This window comes from Lithobates pipiens, unplaced genomic scaffold (assembly GCF_037356315.1).
Source record: "Lithobates pipiens isolate NorthernLeopardFrog02 unplaced genomic scaffold, aLitPip1_a1.2 Scaffold_16, whole genome shotgun sequence".
In the NCBI taxonomy this organism is placed as follows: Eukaryota; Metazoa; Chordata; class Amphibia; order Anura; family Ranidae; genus Lithobates; species Lithobates pipiens.
Genome location: NW_027507748.1, coordinates 627,616,066 through 627,632,735, shown reverse-complemented (window position 1 = coordinate 627,632,735; position 16,670 = coordinate 627,616,066). Strand labels below are relative to the sequence as shown.

General features: G+C 45.4%; 1 protein-coding gene across 2 annotated transcripts in view; it reads left to right on the top strand.

The window, feature by feature from the left end:
- CCDC169 (coiled-coil domain containing 169) overlaps positions 1–16,670 on the top strand; it is a 75,249-nt gene that overhangs the window by 6,859 nt on the left and 51,720 nt on the right. For both annotated transcript variants that reach the window (XM_077484148.1, XM_077484147.1), the window contains exon 3: positions 14,630–14,740. In XM_077484148.1, the coding sequence (XP_077340274.1) occupies positions 14,630–14,740 (111 nt within the window). The remainder of the gene's footprint in view (positions 1–14,629; positions 14,741–16,670) is intronic.

Sequence of the window (16,670 nt, the reverse complement as noted above, 5' to 3'; positions counted from 1 at the left end):
GATATCGGGCAATGTCTCACTGCCTGTGATTAGCTCAGCGCTGCGCCAACTTCCTGGCGGGCTCTGCACATGTTCCATGCGAACACGCCTGAGCTCATCCCTATCCACGACTAAGTCCCGGGAGCAGAGCGAAATTGGTGTGGCCAGGATGGAGCTAGGCAGAGGTTGCTTCAATTTACATAACTGTTGGATCTTTTCCTTTTGTCTGATCACATAGAGCCGGGGCAAACTCTTTAGACTGAGCCAGCACCCGCAGTGTGAGTCCGCTGGTTTTGGGACACAGGAACCAGAGCAGTAACTCAAGTTTCTTTATTTAGGTCAACTTATCCATGTGTGACATATCGATTGAATGGGTTGTCATCTATAGATCGATTGTTCCTACCGGAATCAGAAAAGAAAGAAATATTTTATCAAAGTGCAAATGGCAACCTTTAGACCTATAAGCCCACGTACACACGGTCGGAGATTTTGCCAACCAAATCCGTCGGATTTTGCCCGTCGGATTTAGTCCGACGGATTGTGTCCGAAACTGTTGCATAAACACGGTCGGGCCAAGTTGGCGAAAAATCCGATCTTTCAGAACGTGATGACATAATTTCGTTACGATGGGACTACATTCAGGCTAGTAGCCAATAGCTTTGATGTAGGAATTTGATCTGAGCATGCGTGCCACTTGGTCCGATGAAAATGCTCTACACCTGATCGGATTAGGTCCGTCCGGCCCAGTTGGTCGGGAAATATTTCCAACATGTTGGAAAATTGGGTCGGACGGAGATTCGGACGGCATCAGTCCGATGCATACCAAACACAGTCGGATTATCTGACGACACGGTCCGATAAGACTCATTCCGACAGATTCTCCGACCATGTGTACAAGGGCTAAGAAATGCTCAATCTGTTCTTTTATTAAAGCGGACCTTCAGTCATTTTTTTAAATTTCCACCTATTAAATCTTCTGCCCTTGTTGTTTTAACTTTGGATAGTAAAACATTTTTTTTCTGCCAGTAAATATCTTATACAGCCCACTTCCTGTTTCTTGTCTGGTCATTAGCCTAGGCTTATCATACATCATGCACAACTCTCTTTATCACTCTTGTGAGAGTTTGCCAGGAAGGGAGGGGGAGATGAGTCATAAGAGGGCCAATGAGAGCTGCAGAGCTGGAGGTGTGCCTCTGTGTAAATCCAGCAAGTGAACAGGCAGCAGCTTCAGCTGCCCACAGTTAAAATGGCTGCAGCCAGACTCAGCGGAGAGAGATTTCTGCAGCATATTTGGCAAGTACAGAATCACAGTATATATAAAATAATATGCAAAGTGGTTGGAGGGAAGCTTCAGAATGGCAAAGATGTTTTTATTCCAAATTATGTGAGCAGATTAGCATTTCCTCTTTGGCTCCAACAGTTTTTCTAAATCGTTTTATATACAGTTTAGTGTAGAATGTGTCATTCGTAAGTGAATTAAAACAAGTCATGCTTCATGGCAATTTTCTAAATCGCCTTTTTTTTTTTTTGTTAATCATTAATATTTTTTCTACATCCATATCAATATGTTCCACCACTGACTACAGACTGCAGAAATCTGGTCTTGAAAGTTTTATAATATGTTTGATGCTTGGCGAAATGCACTTTTATGATTCACAACATATGGTTATATACGAACTAATGGAAAGGCCTTTCACAATCCCCAGGAGTCCACAGCAATGACTAGACAGGTCTTCACTCTACTAAATATTTAAGTGCCTAAGAACAAGTGTTGAAAACTGAGTTCAGCTCCATAAAGAGCCTGAGTATTATGCAGAGAATTTTATAACCTCTTTCCCTTCTAGAACTTTGAAAAGAACCAACTTATTTGTCAAGGTTATAACACTGGCAAAGAATTAGCAGCTTGCTATTTAATGGTGTGATAGATCTACCAATGAGAATATAGCTTTCATTAGTCTGATCTGTCTCTGTTTGTTCAGTGTTATGGAGCTGTATACTACATTATAACAGTTTTGGGATGGCGCCCTGGTATGTGTCATCCTATTTCAATTACTACTAATGGGGTTTATTTATATAAATGTTTTGTAGTGTTAAACGCCCTGTGACACTGCATGTACTGTATGTTCATTCTGTGCAAATGGGGGCAAAAATAAATGTTTTAGGCAGTTTTTTCTATGGGTTGAATGTTTTCATTCAAACAGAATAGAGTACTCATTTTATATATATATATATATATATATATATATATATATATATATATATATATATATATAATATATATTTTGGTATTATTAATTCATACATGATAAAGGTGTAATTTGATGATTGTGATGTGTGAAGATTGTGTGAAATACAAATGTAATTTCCTTGTGAATTTGTTTTCTACAATGACAATAAATCGTATCTTTTATATTATCTTATCATCTTAACTTATCTTAGTTTATTTTTATCTAAAATGTCATATTATGGCCACTAGATGGAGCTGACTATGATAGCAAATAAGTATTTATTTAATTTGATCATCAGCTCCATCTAGTGGCCATAATGCAGTGTTTTCCTGATTCACTTTATTCTGTATAAGGGCCTCGTGCATACTGCAGCTGTCAAACGCCCATTTTACAGGCATTTTGACTTTTATTTTCTGCCCCTAGACACCCCAATCTTAAAGTGGCTGTAAAGGCTGAAGGTTTTTTATCTTAATGCGTTCTATGCATTAAGATAAAAAAAAAATTCTGTATACAGCAGCCCTCCTTAATACTTACCTGAGCCCCATCTCGATCCAACAATATTGCACAACAGCCTTGGCTGTCTGGGACTCTCTCTCCTGGTTGGTTGAGACACACAGCTGCTGCTGTCAATCAAAATCAGTGAGCCAATCGGAGAAGAGAGGTGGGCAGGGCCATGTCATGGCTCTGTGTCTGAATGGACACACAGAGCAGCGGCTTGGATCGGGTGCCCCCATAGAAAGCTGTTTGCTGTGGAGGCAGGAGGAGGAAGGGGCCAGGAGCGCTGGTGAGGGACCCAAGAAGAGGAGGATCTGGGCTTGTCAGTGCAAAACCATTACACAGAGGAGGCAAGTGTAACATGTTTATTTTTTAATAAAAAAAACAAGACTTTAGTATCACTTTAATGGACCAAAATCGTATTCAGTATAGCAACTATAACTTTTGCGCAAACCAATCAATATACAAGTATTGGGATTTTTTTTTTTTTTACCAAAAACATGTAGCAGAATACCTATTGGCCTAAATTGATGAAGAATTTCGATTTTTTTTTTAACCACTTGCCGCCCGCCATATAGCAAAATGACGGTGGCAAAGTGGTTGTAATATCCTGACCGGACGTCATATGACGCAATCAGGATATTAAGCCGCTGCGTGCCCCCGGGGACACGCATCGCAGCGATCGTTGTTGCGGGGTGTCAGTCTGACACCCGGCAACTACGATCTCAGTAAAGAGTCTCCGAGGGAGACTCTTTACCACGTGATCAGCTGTGCCCAATCAGGGCTGATCACAGTGTAAATAGGAAGAGCCGGTGATCGGCTTTTCCTCACTCGCGTCTGTCAGACGTGAGTAGAGGAGAGCCGATTGGCTGCTCCTCTGACAGGGGGGCTCTGTGCTGATCGATTATCAGCACAGCCCCCCCGAGAATGCCCACACTGGACCACCAGGGACGCCACCAGACCACCAGGAGATGCCCAGCACCAGGTATGCCCCCTAGACCACCAGGGATGCCAGCCAGTGCCCATAATGAATGCCAATCAGTGCCCATAATGGATGCCAATCAGTGCCCCAAATGGGCATCACTGATTGGCATGCATTATTGTTTGGCACTGATTGGCATCCATCCCTACAAAACTTTAAATTACAATGCCGCCTATCAGTGCCCATCCATGCCGCTTATCAGTGCCCATCCTAGCCACTAGGGATGAGCCGAACACCCCCCGGTTCGGTTCGCACCAGAACTTTCAAACAGACCCCAAAATTCGTACGAACGTTAGAACCCCATTGAAGTCTATGGGACTCGAACGTTAGAAATTAAAAGTGCTAATTTTAACGGCTAATATGCAAGATGCTGTCCTAAAAAGGGTTTGGGGACCTGGCTCCTGCCCCAGGGGACATGGGTCAATGCCTAAAATGTTTTTAAAAATGGCCGTTTTGGCAGGAGCACTGATTTTAATGACGATTAAAGTGAAAAAAAAAAGTGAAATATTCCTTTAAATATGGTGCCTGGGGGGTGTCTGTAGTATGCCTGTGAAGTGCCACGTGTTTCCTGTGTTTAGAACAGTCCCTGCACAAAATGACATTTAACGGAAATAATATTATTTAAAACTGCTTGCCGTTTTAATGTTATATCTGGTTCCTGCAATAAGGTTGAAAATCATTGAGAAAAATGGCATGGGTAGCCCTCCCTGCCCATTACCAGCCCCTTTGGGTCTTGTACGCATATTAAGGGGAACTCCATACTTAAAAAAAGGAAATACGTGTGGCCCCCAGGCCCTATATACTCAGAACAGCAGTATACAGGCGGTGCAAACAAGACAGGGACTGTGTAGGTTTGTTGTGTTAAGTTGAATCTGTTTGTAATTTTGAACTGGTACATTTTTAAAGTGTAGCTCCAGTCAAAAAAACTATTTTTAAGCTTTTTGGAAAACACAGGGAAGGGTTATCACCCCTGTATAATTTGTTTTGCCATCCGTCTTTTTTCATCTCACTTGCTGCTGTCTCCTTGCGTTTGTAAGTAGGAGATGTTTGTAAGTTGGATGTTTGAAAGTAGGGGCCTGCCCTATATGCTCTGCAGAAATGGCGGAACAAGGTGTTGGTTTTGCCACAACATTGTAAGCCCTCAAAGTGACTCTTGGTGGGCGCTGGAGCGCCCTGCTGTGAACGATTATATCAAGAATTGTAATTACATGCCATTGTTGAACAGTGGTAGAAAAATTGACCTTTGGTGGTTGTGGTGCTGGTGCCACAACACTATAAGTCCTCACAGTTACTCTGGGTGGGCACAGGAACAGGCCCTCCTGTGAAATATTATATCAAGAATTGTAATTCCATGTCCCTGTTAAACAGGGGCAGAAAAATTGGTGGGTCTAGGGAAGTCACTGATGATGACATTGAGAGGAGGGAAGACGATGCGTTGGCAGCTGCTTTGCTAGTACCCTGAGCCTGGGTGAGAGAGGATGAGGAGGGTGAAGAGGGCTTGGTCATCCACTCTACCAAGTCATTGGCATGTTGCGGCTCAACATGTCTAGCTGCCAAAAAGAAGGACAAGCGTGTCCCATGGCCACGTGCTGATGATGACGATGCACCGCGTCCATGACCAGCACTGTTGTCTCTAGACACAGAGCCTGCTTGCCCTCTTTTATCGGCTCGTGCCTGTCTGCCTCTCCTTGCTGGCCTTCCAGACATGGTAATGGCCTGAAGGGAGTTGGGAAAACCAGCAATTGGGTAGTGTATATTGTGCACACACAACTTCCACTAACTCCTGCAGATGGCAGATGGCTCAAATAGAGAAGAGCTATGTAGGTGGATATAGCGGTGTATACCGGGTTCAGAGCACACAGACAGCACGCACAATCTCCTACCGCTGACTGAAAGCTCTATTTAAAACGAGCAAGATAGTTAGCTATATAGGTGGATATAGCGGTGTATACTGCGTTCAGAGCATGCAGACAGCACACACAATCTCCTAACACTGACTGAAAGCTCTATTTAAAACGAGCAAGATAGTTAGCTATATGGGTGGATATAGCGGTGTATACTGCGTTCAGAGCACGCAGACAGCACACACAATCTCCTAACACTGACTGACAGCTCTATTATAAAAGATAGATATATCACTAGCTATATAGGTGAATAAAGTGGTGTATACTGCGGTCAGGGCATGCAGACAACAACCACTACAGAAGAGCAAGAACGAAAAATCAGCCGATAACGATCGGTGTATACCCACTAACTGCTACAGATGCCAACACACTACACAAGGCCGCCGCGCTGGCGGCCTTATATAGTGTGGGGCGTGTACTACGCAGCCTGAGCTATGATTGGCCACAGGCATCCTGCCTGTGGCCGCTCTCCTCGCTGCCGGCGCTGTGATTGGCCAAGCATGCGGGGTCACAGTGCATGCTTGGCCAATCATGAGCCAGCAATGCACTGCGCCATCGCAGTGCATTGTGGGCCGTGAGCACCACACGAATTTGGCGCGAACGGCCCATAACGTTCAGAATTCGCCGAACGGGCGAACAGCCGATGTTCGAGTCGAACGTATGTTCGACTCGAACACGAAGCTCATCCCTACTAGCCGCCTATCAGTGCCCACCCTAGCCGCCTATCAGTGCCCATCCATGCCCATCCATGCCGCCCATCCGTGCCGCCTATCCATGCCCATCCGTGCCGCCTATCCATGAACATTTGTGCCACCTATCCATGCTGCCCATCCATGCCAATCCGTGACACCTATCCATGCCACCTATCAGTGCCTATTTGTGCCACCTATCATTGTCTATCTGTGTCGTATATCAGTGCCACCTATCAGTGCCGCCTATCAGTGCCACTTCATTGGTGCCACCTCATCGGTGCCCATCAGTGCCGCCTTATCAGTGCCCGTCACTGCAGCCCCGTTATTGCACATCAGTGAAGGAGAAAAGTTACTTATTTACAACGTTTTGTAACTGAAACAAAAAAAAACATGTTTTTTTTTCAAGATTTTCAGTCTTTTTTTATTTGTTTAGTAGAAAATAAAAATCCAAGAGGCGATCAAATACCACCAAAAGAAAGCTCTATTTTTTGGGTACAGTATAGCATGACCGCGCAATTGTCATTCAAAGTGCGACAGCGCTGAAAGCTCAAAATTGGTCTGGGCAGGAACAGGGGCGGATCCAGGGGGGGGGCAACGGGTCAATTGCCCCCTCCGAGAATACCGCCAGCTAATGACAGCACGGCCGGTTCCGCGGGTCCAATCGCGGCCGGTTCCGCGGGTACCCGCGGGCCGGTTCCGTGGGTCCAATCGCGGCCGGTTCCGCGGGTACCCGCGGCCGGTTCCGCGGGTCCAATCACGGCCGGTTCCGCGGGTACCCGCGGGCCGGTTCCGCGGGTCCAATCGCGGCCGGTTCCGAGGGTACCCGCGCGGCCGGTTCCGCGGGTACCCGCGCTGAGTGGACGGGTGAGGGGGGGGGCAGCTGGCCAATCAGGAAGCCAGCAGGCAGGGGAGCAGGGAGATGACATCATCTCTCACTGCCCTGCATCCCTCCAGTTCCACCCTGGCCTCACTGTGTAGGAAGCTGTGTGCAGCAGAGAGATTGCATCATCTCTCTGCTGCCTATCTTCACTCTGGGACCCAACAAAAGACCACCAGTAGGTGACAATCCGCAGTGTGTGGCAGGCTACGTGGCAAGTGGCAATCCGCAATGTGTGGCAGACTACGTGGCAAGTGGCAATCCACAATGTGTGGCAGACTACGTGGCAAGTGGCAGGTGACGTGGCAAGTGACAATCCGCAATGTGTGGCAGGCTACGTGGCAATCCGCAATGTGTGGCAGGCAACGTGGCAAGTGACAATCCGCAATGTGTGGCAGGTGACGTGGCAAGTGGCAATCCGCAATGTGTGGCAGGCAACGTGGCAAGTGACAATCCGCAATGTGTGGCAGGTGTCGTGGCAAGTGACAATCCCCAATGTGTGGCAGGTGACGTGGCAAGTGGCAATCCGCAATGTGGGTCAGGCAACGTGGCAAGTGACAATCCGCAATGTGTGGCAGGTGACGTGGCAAGTGGCAATCCGCAATGTGTGGCAGGCTACGTGGCAATCCGCATCTGGTGGCAGGCGACGTGGCAAGTGACAATCCGCAATGTGTGGCAGGTGACGTGGCAAGTCACAATCCGCAATGTGTGGCAGGTGACGTGGCAAGTGGCAATCTGCAATGTGTGGCAGGCTACGTGGCAAGTGACAATCCGCAATGTGTGGCAGGTGACGTGGCAAGTAACAATCCGCATTTGGTGACAAGTGACAATCCACATTTGGTGGCAGGCGACATGGCAAGTGACATCCTCAGGGCTCCCACTGATTCTGCAATATGGTGAGTTGAACCATTTAATTTTATATTACAATGTATTAATAGAAATAATGCGCTTCAATCATCCTGACACCATAACAACCATGGTGCCGTAATGATTGAAGCACCAATACCAGCCATTTCCCATATAAATTGCCCCCCAAAAAACATATTTTATAGCAGTGCCCATCCCGAGATTAGACTCTGGATCCGCCCCTGGGCAGGAAGGTGTATAAGTGCCCTGTATTGAAGTGGTTAATGAATGTTTTATAGCAGAAAGTAAAATATTTATATATATATATATATATATATATATATATATATATATATATATATATATATATATATATATATATAAAATATATAATTTTTTTTCGAATTGGCAGTCTTTTTTTGTATATAGCGCAAACAATACCACCAAAAGAAAGCTCTATTTGTGGGAAAAAAATGACACAAACTTTATTTGGGTACAGTGTCATGTGCCCACACAATTGTCAGTTAAAGTAACACAGAGCCGTATTGCAAAAAAATTGGCCTGGTCATGAAGGGGGGTAAGCCTTCCAAAGCTGAAGTGGTTAATTAATGTTCATTATTTGATGTCTGCTATGTGTTTGTGTGTGCGTGTGTATGTGTGTGTAGAAGTACAATGTTTTAGTTATTTGTACAAAACCATGGCCAAATAAGAAAAGTGAATGTTTTCCAAAACTTGCACCCCAAGATGTATTCAGGTAGTATAATGTAGTAAATGCTCTGCCCTCAGTCCTAAAATCCAAAATGTATTCATTCAAAAGCTAACAGCTAACACATAGCATCTGTCTACTAATGCGTTTCAGCCCTGTATGGCCTTAAAGTGGTTTTAAACCCTTCCATATAGCTAGTGAAGTGACTGGCCACAGGTGGTACACACAAATTCTCCTACATACGATGTACATGTTTATCTGCAGTCCTCTCTTCTCTACATGCGTTCAAAGTCCAGACTATATAAATCTTGTCTAAACTGTCAGAAATGCTCAGTGAGAAGAATTCTGAGAGCTGATAGGAGGGAAGGTGCACATCTCCCTTCACACAGCACACAGCAGTAGAGCTGAAGTTTAAACAACCACTTTAGTTATAGCTATAATTAAGGCCCTATAGGGCTGAAATGCATTAGAAGATTCCTTGTATTCACTGTTTGCTTTTGGAATTTGGGATTGAGTGTGGAGTGATTTCTATATTTATCTCTGAACGACATACATAAGTCTTCTCTTGCAACAATGTTTCCCACAGAATCATAGACTGTTAAAGAGGAAGAAAACTCTCCCACTCTGATGCTTCTCTTCATTTAGTCCATTATAATAAGTAGTTATCAGACTATAGCCACTGTAATCCAGCCCAAATCACATATTACTTACTGTTTAACCACTTCAATACCGGGCACTTAAAGCGGAGGTCCACCCTAAAATGGACCTCCGCTCATCTGATCCCTCCCCCCCTCCGGCGCCACAATCGGCACCTTTCAGGGGGGAGGGGGGTGCAGTTACCTGGATAATCCAGGTAACTGCACCCACTTCCGGGCTAGCTGTCTGCGGAACGAGCGTAGGTTACGCCCCCGTTCCGCAATGCCCCCCCCCCTTTAGCAAGTGCCCCGCTGCCTGCTGGGAAACACACAGCTCCCAGAGGCAGCGGGGACCGTCCGGATTGCGCCGCGCGGCTCGCGCATGCGCAGTAGGGAACCGGGAAATGAAGCCGAAAGGCTCCATTTCCTGATTCCCATACCCAAGATGGCGGCGGGACCCGGCAGCCGAGCGAGCGATCGGCTTCGGGTGCCGACATCGCGGGCGCGCTGGACAGGTAAGTGTCACTATTTAAAAGTCAGCAGCTGCAGTATTTGTAGCTGCTGGCTTTTAAAAAAAAAAAAAAAAAACGCGGAGTCCCGGTGGACTCCCGCTTTAAACACCTTCCTTGCCAGACCAATTTTAAGCTTTCAGCGCTGTCGCACTTTGAATGACAATTGCGCGGTCATGCTACACTGTACCCAAACAAATTCTTATCATTTTTTTCCCACAAATAGAGCTTTCTTTTGGTGGTATTTGATCACCTCTGCGGTTTTTATTTTTTGCTAAACAAATAAAAAAATACCGAAAATTTAGAAAAAAAAGTTTTTTTTTTTGTTTCAGTTTCAAAATAAGTAAATTTTCTCCTTCACTGATGGGCACTGATGGGGATACACTGATGGGCAATGATAAGGCGGCACTGATGGGCACCGATGAGGTGGCACCAATGAAGTGGCACTGATGAGGTGGCATTGATGGACACTGATATGTGGCACTGATAGGCGGCACTGATGGGCACTGATAGGCGGCACTGATGGGTGGCACTGATGGGCGACATGGATGGGCACTGATAGGTGGCACAAATTGGCACTGATAGCTGGCATGGATGGGCATGGATGGGCGGCATGGGTGGGCATGGGTAGTCGGCACAGGTGGGCATGGGTAGTCAGCACAGGTGGGCATGGGTAGCCGGCACAGGTGGGCATGGGTAGGCACTGATAGGCGGCACGGATGGGAACTGATAGGCGGCATTGTATTATAATGATTGAATAATGACACAAAAAAAAAAAGTTTACAAAAAGTTGTCACTAAATGATATATTGCTCACACATGCCATAGTTATATGTGGAATTGCACCCCAAAATATATTCTGCTGCTTCTCCTGAGTACGGGGATACCACATATGTGGGACTTTTTGGGAGTCTAGACGCGTACGGCACCCCGAAAACCAATCACTGCCTTCAGGGTTTCTAAGGGTACAAATTTTTGATTTCACTCCTCACTACCTATCACAGTTTCGAAGGCCATAAAATGCCAAAATAACACAAAACCCCCCCAAATGACCCCATTTTGGAAAGTAGACACCCCAAGCTATTTACTGAGAGGCATGTTGAGTCCATGAAATATTTTATATTTTGCCAGTTGCAGGAATTTTACAATTTTTTTTTTTTTTTTGCACAGTTGTCACTAAATGATATATTGCTCACACATGCTATGGGCATAAGTCAAATTACACCCCAAAATAAATTCTGCTGCTTCTCCCAAGTACGGGGATACCACATGTGGGGGACTTTTTGGGAGCCTAGCCACGTACGGGACCCCGAAAACCAAGCACTGCCTTCCGGATTTAAATATAAAATGCTACCAAAAAAACTGTTAGCGATCGCAGGGATCAGGCCTGACTCTGCGATCGCTGCAGTTATGTGTTTAGTGTTTTGTAAGTGACAGTGATCGATCGATACTGCACTTGGGTGGGCTGGGCAGAGGGGCAAAACGCAGGTGCTAGCAGGTATATGGGCTGATCCCGCTAACACTGCGTTTTTTTGGAACCCTAAACTGCTGGGGATGCTAGTATAGATCTGATCAGATCAGATATTGATCTGTTCAGATTCTATACCACTACGGGAGGTTTATGCTTTGCGTGTGGGTGTTAGCGGTACTGGCACTAACCTAGCGCTGCCTGGGGCGACGCAGACCCTGACCCTAAAACCTAATTGATATCACCCGCCGGGTGATCAGGGGGTTAAACCTTTATTGGGTAATAAATGGTGGGTGCCCTGATGCTATAAAAAGCAAACTAACCAGAGTCACCCGTAAAACACTTTATACGGTGATCACTGGTGAAAAGGTTAACTAGGGGCAATCAGGGGGTTCAAATTTTTATTAGGTAGTATATGGGGGTCCCTGGCGCTATATAAAAACCTGACGGGGAACCTAAATAACTAACTGGCTAACCAGCGTCACCAGTGACACTAATACTGTGATCGCTGGTGAAAGGGTTAACTAGGGGCAATCAGGGGGTTAAAACCATTATTGGGTAGTATATGGGGGTACCTAACGCTATAAAAACCTGGCGGTGAACCTAAAAAAATAACTAGCTACCTAATGACACTAGTGACACTAATGCAGCGATCAGAAAAACGATCGCTTAGTGACACTGGCAAAAGGGGGTGAAAGGGTTAACTAGGGGCAATCAGGGGGTTAAAACCATTATTGGGTAGTATATCGGGGTACCTAGCGCTATAAAAACCTGGCGATGAACCTAAAAAAATAACTAGCTACCTAGCGGCACTAGTGACACTAATGCAGCGATCAGAAAAACGATTGCTTAGTGACACTGGCAAAAGGGGGTGAAAGGGTTAACTAGGGGCAATCAGGGGGTTAAAACCATTATTGGGTAGTATATTGGGGTACCTAGCGCTATAAAAACCTGGCGGTGAACCTAAAAAAAAAAATAGCTACCTAGCGACACTAGCGACACTAATGCAGCAATCAGAAAAATGATCGCTTAGTGACACTGGCAAAAGGGGGTGAAAGGGTTAACTAGGGGAAATCAGGGGGTTAAAACCATTATTGGGTAGTATATCGGGGTACCTAGCACTATAAAAACCTGGCGGTGAACCTAAAAAAAAAACGAGCTACCTAGCGACACTAATGCAGCGATCAGAAAATGATCGCTTAGTGACACTGGCAAAAGGGGGTGAAATGGTTAACTAGGGGCAATCAGGGGGTTAAAACCATTATTGGGTAGTATATCGGGGTACCTAGCGCTATAAAAACCTGGCGGTGAACCTAAAAAAATAACTAGCTACCTAGCGACACTAGCGACACTAATGCAGCGATCAGAAAAATGATCGCTTAGTGACACTGGCAAAAGGGGGTGAAAGGGTTAACTAGGGGCAATCAGGGGGTTAAAACCATTATTGGGTAGTATATCGGGGTACCTAGCGATATAAAAACCTGGCGGTGAACCTAAAAAAATAACTAGCTACCTAGCGACACTAGCGACACTAATGCAGCGATCAGAAAAATGATCGCTTAGTGACACTGGCAAAAGGGGGTGAAAGGGTTAACTCTAGGGGCAATCAGGGGGTTAAACCTTTATTGGGGGGTGGTAGGGGGCTACCCTGAACCATTATTGGGTAGTATATCGGGGTACCTAGCGCTATAAAAACCTGGAGGTGAACCTAAAAAAATAACTAGCTACCTAGCGACACTAGCGACACTAATGCAGCGATCAGAAAAATGATCGCTTAGTGACACTGGCAAAAGGGGGTGAAAGGGTTAACTAGGGGCAATCAGGGGGTTAAAACCATTATTGGGTAGTATATCGGGGTACCTAGCGATATAAAAACCTGGCCGTGAACCTAAAAAAATAACTAGCTACCTAGCGACACTAGCGACACTAATGCAGTGATCAGAAAAATGATTGCTTAGTGACACTGGCAAAAGGGGGTGAAAGGGTTAACTCTAGGGGCAATCAGGGGGTTAAACCTTTATTGGGGGGTGGTAGGGGGCTACCCTGGACCTAACACTAACTGCCCTGACAGTTTTTACTGTTACAACTGACACTGAATGCAGTGATCAGTAAATAAATGATCACTGCAATCAGTGACACTGTGACTGGGGGGGGGGATCGGGGGGCGATCGGGAGGGGATCGGGGGGGGGGGTTTGTGTGCCTGTGTGTGCCTACATGTCAGTGTAGTGTTGGTGCACACTTACTTTGTCTTCTCCTCGTAGTCCGGTCAAAAAGACCGCCCCGAGGAGAATGACATCACTTCCTCCCTGCCTGTGTATACAATACACAGTGGGAGGAAGCTTCTCATTCACCAGGAGCGATCGAGAGGGGATGGCCAGAAACCAACGGCCCTCCCCTCATCTCGGATCACTCCTGAAGCGAACCGGACCGCCGTATCCAGCGGGAGGGGATCCGATCGGACCCCCCACTCGCTGGAAGGCAGGCACGTACATGTACGTGCTTGTGCCTGCCGGTGCCATTGTAATGACGTACATTGGCAATACGGCAGTCCTTAAGTGGTTAAGTATTGTTTTCTGAGTCCACAGTGGAGTTTATTTCCGCCCTTACATTGAGCACTTCCTGTACTGTTAACCAAGCCTCCTTCTCACTCCACCGTTTCTATGGCAACCCTGCTTCCCTGTTCATAGCTGACTTGTTTTATTTCATAGTATTTACTTGTGCCCATTATCTAGTGTTTGCCTTTGTCAGTCTTATCAGCTTCAGATGATAAGACTGCAGTAATGCTGTCTGATGCCCAAGTTTACACTGCATGTGATGTCACGTGGTCACATGGGGGTGTAGGAGGAAGCGCTGAATGATTCTGCAGCCTCCTGGGTGTTCAGTGTTGTGTGCCATAAGAAGTCATGATAATAGATAAGGCAAGTACACAGAGTGTGCCGTAAATCGGGGGAGATCTGGGCATGTTCAGTGACGTCATTCTAAAGAACAAAAAGGATTACAATAATACTAAGCAAGTAAGGAGATATCTACAAGCAGTGTTCATTAGGGTTTTTATGCTGATTTACATGGGACAAAGTTGTGGGGGAGGGTTTACAACCACTTTAAGGTTATTACTATTATACAGGATTTATATAGGGCCAACAGTTTATACAGCGCTTAAGGTTGAGCAGGTATTCAATTTGTTCATATATTAGCCAATTAAAAGTATTTCCTCCATTTTTACTTTCCTGCTGCTACCTATAGCTAACACGATACAACACATTTTTGCTTCCTTTATGGCTGAAACGTCCTTTCTTTTTTTGTTTCAGGCAATGAATGGAAAACAAGGTATGAGACACAAATTGAACTAAACAGACAAGTAGAACGTCAAATTCATATGTTACAAGAAAAATCAGAACACATACGAGGCAATCCAACAGGTATGTTCCCTGAATGGAAATGGAGTAGTTGTATTGGTGAGACCACTATCAGAAGAGATTGTAGATGGATATGTCCTGGAGGTACAGTGACATTCTGCTGTACTGTATATTGCGCTGCTATAAAATCCATCATGTCTTTGTTTTATCGAAACATGCTGCAGTGCAGCCATGTACTGCATTGCATTGTGAATTGGATACACAAGTTGTTTTCTGTGCGTCCTTGTGGCGACAGGCTTTCTACAATGCAGTAAAATGCCTGTGATCGCACAATGTGTGAATTACATGATCTACCTTGCCGTGCTCTGAAGTTCCAGGAGTGTTTGTAGATTTTATTCATACTCCTGTTCTAATAGTAATGACCTTTATTATGAACTGTGGCAGTGATCTCCAAACTGTGGCCCGGGGGCTAAATGTGGTCCTTTGCATACCTTTATCCAGTCCATGGGGCACTATACCGCCCACTGATATGAGTCACTATTCCTTCTACTGACACCAACTATGGGGTAATAATAAATGCACTGGACACCAGTAGGGCACTATTCCTCCCACTAATACCAGTGATGGGGCACTATTCCACCCACTAATACCAGTGATGGGACACTATTCCACCCACTAATACCAGTGATGGGGCACTATTCCACCCACTAATACCAGTGATGGGGCACTATTCCACCCATTAATACCAGTGATGGGGCACTATATCTTCCACTGATACCAGTGATGGGGCACTATTCCTCCTACTAATACCAGCAATGGGGCACTATTCCACCCACTAATACCAGTGATGGGGCACTATTCCACCCACTAATACCAGTGATGGGGCACTATTCCACCCACTAATACCATTGATGGGGCTCTATTCCACCCACTAATACCAGTGATGGGGTACTATACCTTCCACTGATACCAGTGATGGGGCACTGTTCCTCTCACTGATACCGATGATGGGACACTATTCCTCCCACTGATACCAATGATGGGGCACTATTCCTCTCACTGATACCAATGATGGGACACTATTCCTCCCACTGATACCGATGATGGCACACTATTCTTGCCACTGATACCAATGATGGGGCACTATTCCTCCCACTGATACCAATGATTGGACACTATTCCTCTCACTGATACCAGTGATGAGACACTATTCCTCCCACTGATACCGATGATGGGACACTATTCCTCCCACTGATACCGATGATGGGAAACTATTCTTCCCACTGATACGAATGATGGGGCACTATTCCTCCCACTGATGCCAATGATAGGGGCACTATTCCTCCTACTGATACCAATGATGGGACACTATTCATCCCACTTACCAATGATGGGACACTATTCATCCCAATTACCAATGATGGGGCACTATGCCTCCTACTGATACCAATGATGGGACACTATTCATCCCATTTACCAATGATGGGGCACTATTCATGCCACTTACCAATGATGGGGCACTATTCCTCCCATTGATACCAATGATGGGGCACTAATATTTCCCCTAATACCGAAGATGGGACATTGATTGTTTACGCCCACTAATGCCAGGACATTTTCTACTCCCCTTGCCCCCTCACCTTAAGCCCGAAGCACAGTAAACTGGCCCTTTGTTTAGAACGTTTAGAGACTCCTGCACTATGGGACTGTGCTAATATTAAGAGACGTTTAGACACATGTTTAATTAGTCAAATATCTAGTTCTAACATGAGAGTCTCAACTTCCAAAAAAACTATTTTGCAGAAATGGATCTATCATCAATTACACTATTTATTAGAATGGACTAGATCAAGACAATGTTGGATGGAAACAAAAAGATCAAACATTTCTTTACTACAAATGAAGCAAGAGCTTCTTTATTTTTTTTTTCACGCTTCCTGGTATTTACCGTATTTATTGGTGTATAACACGCACAGGCATATAACACCCACCT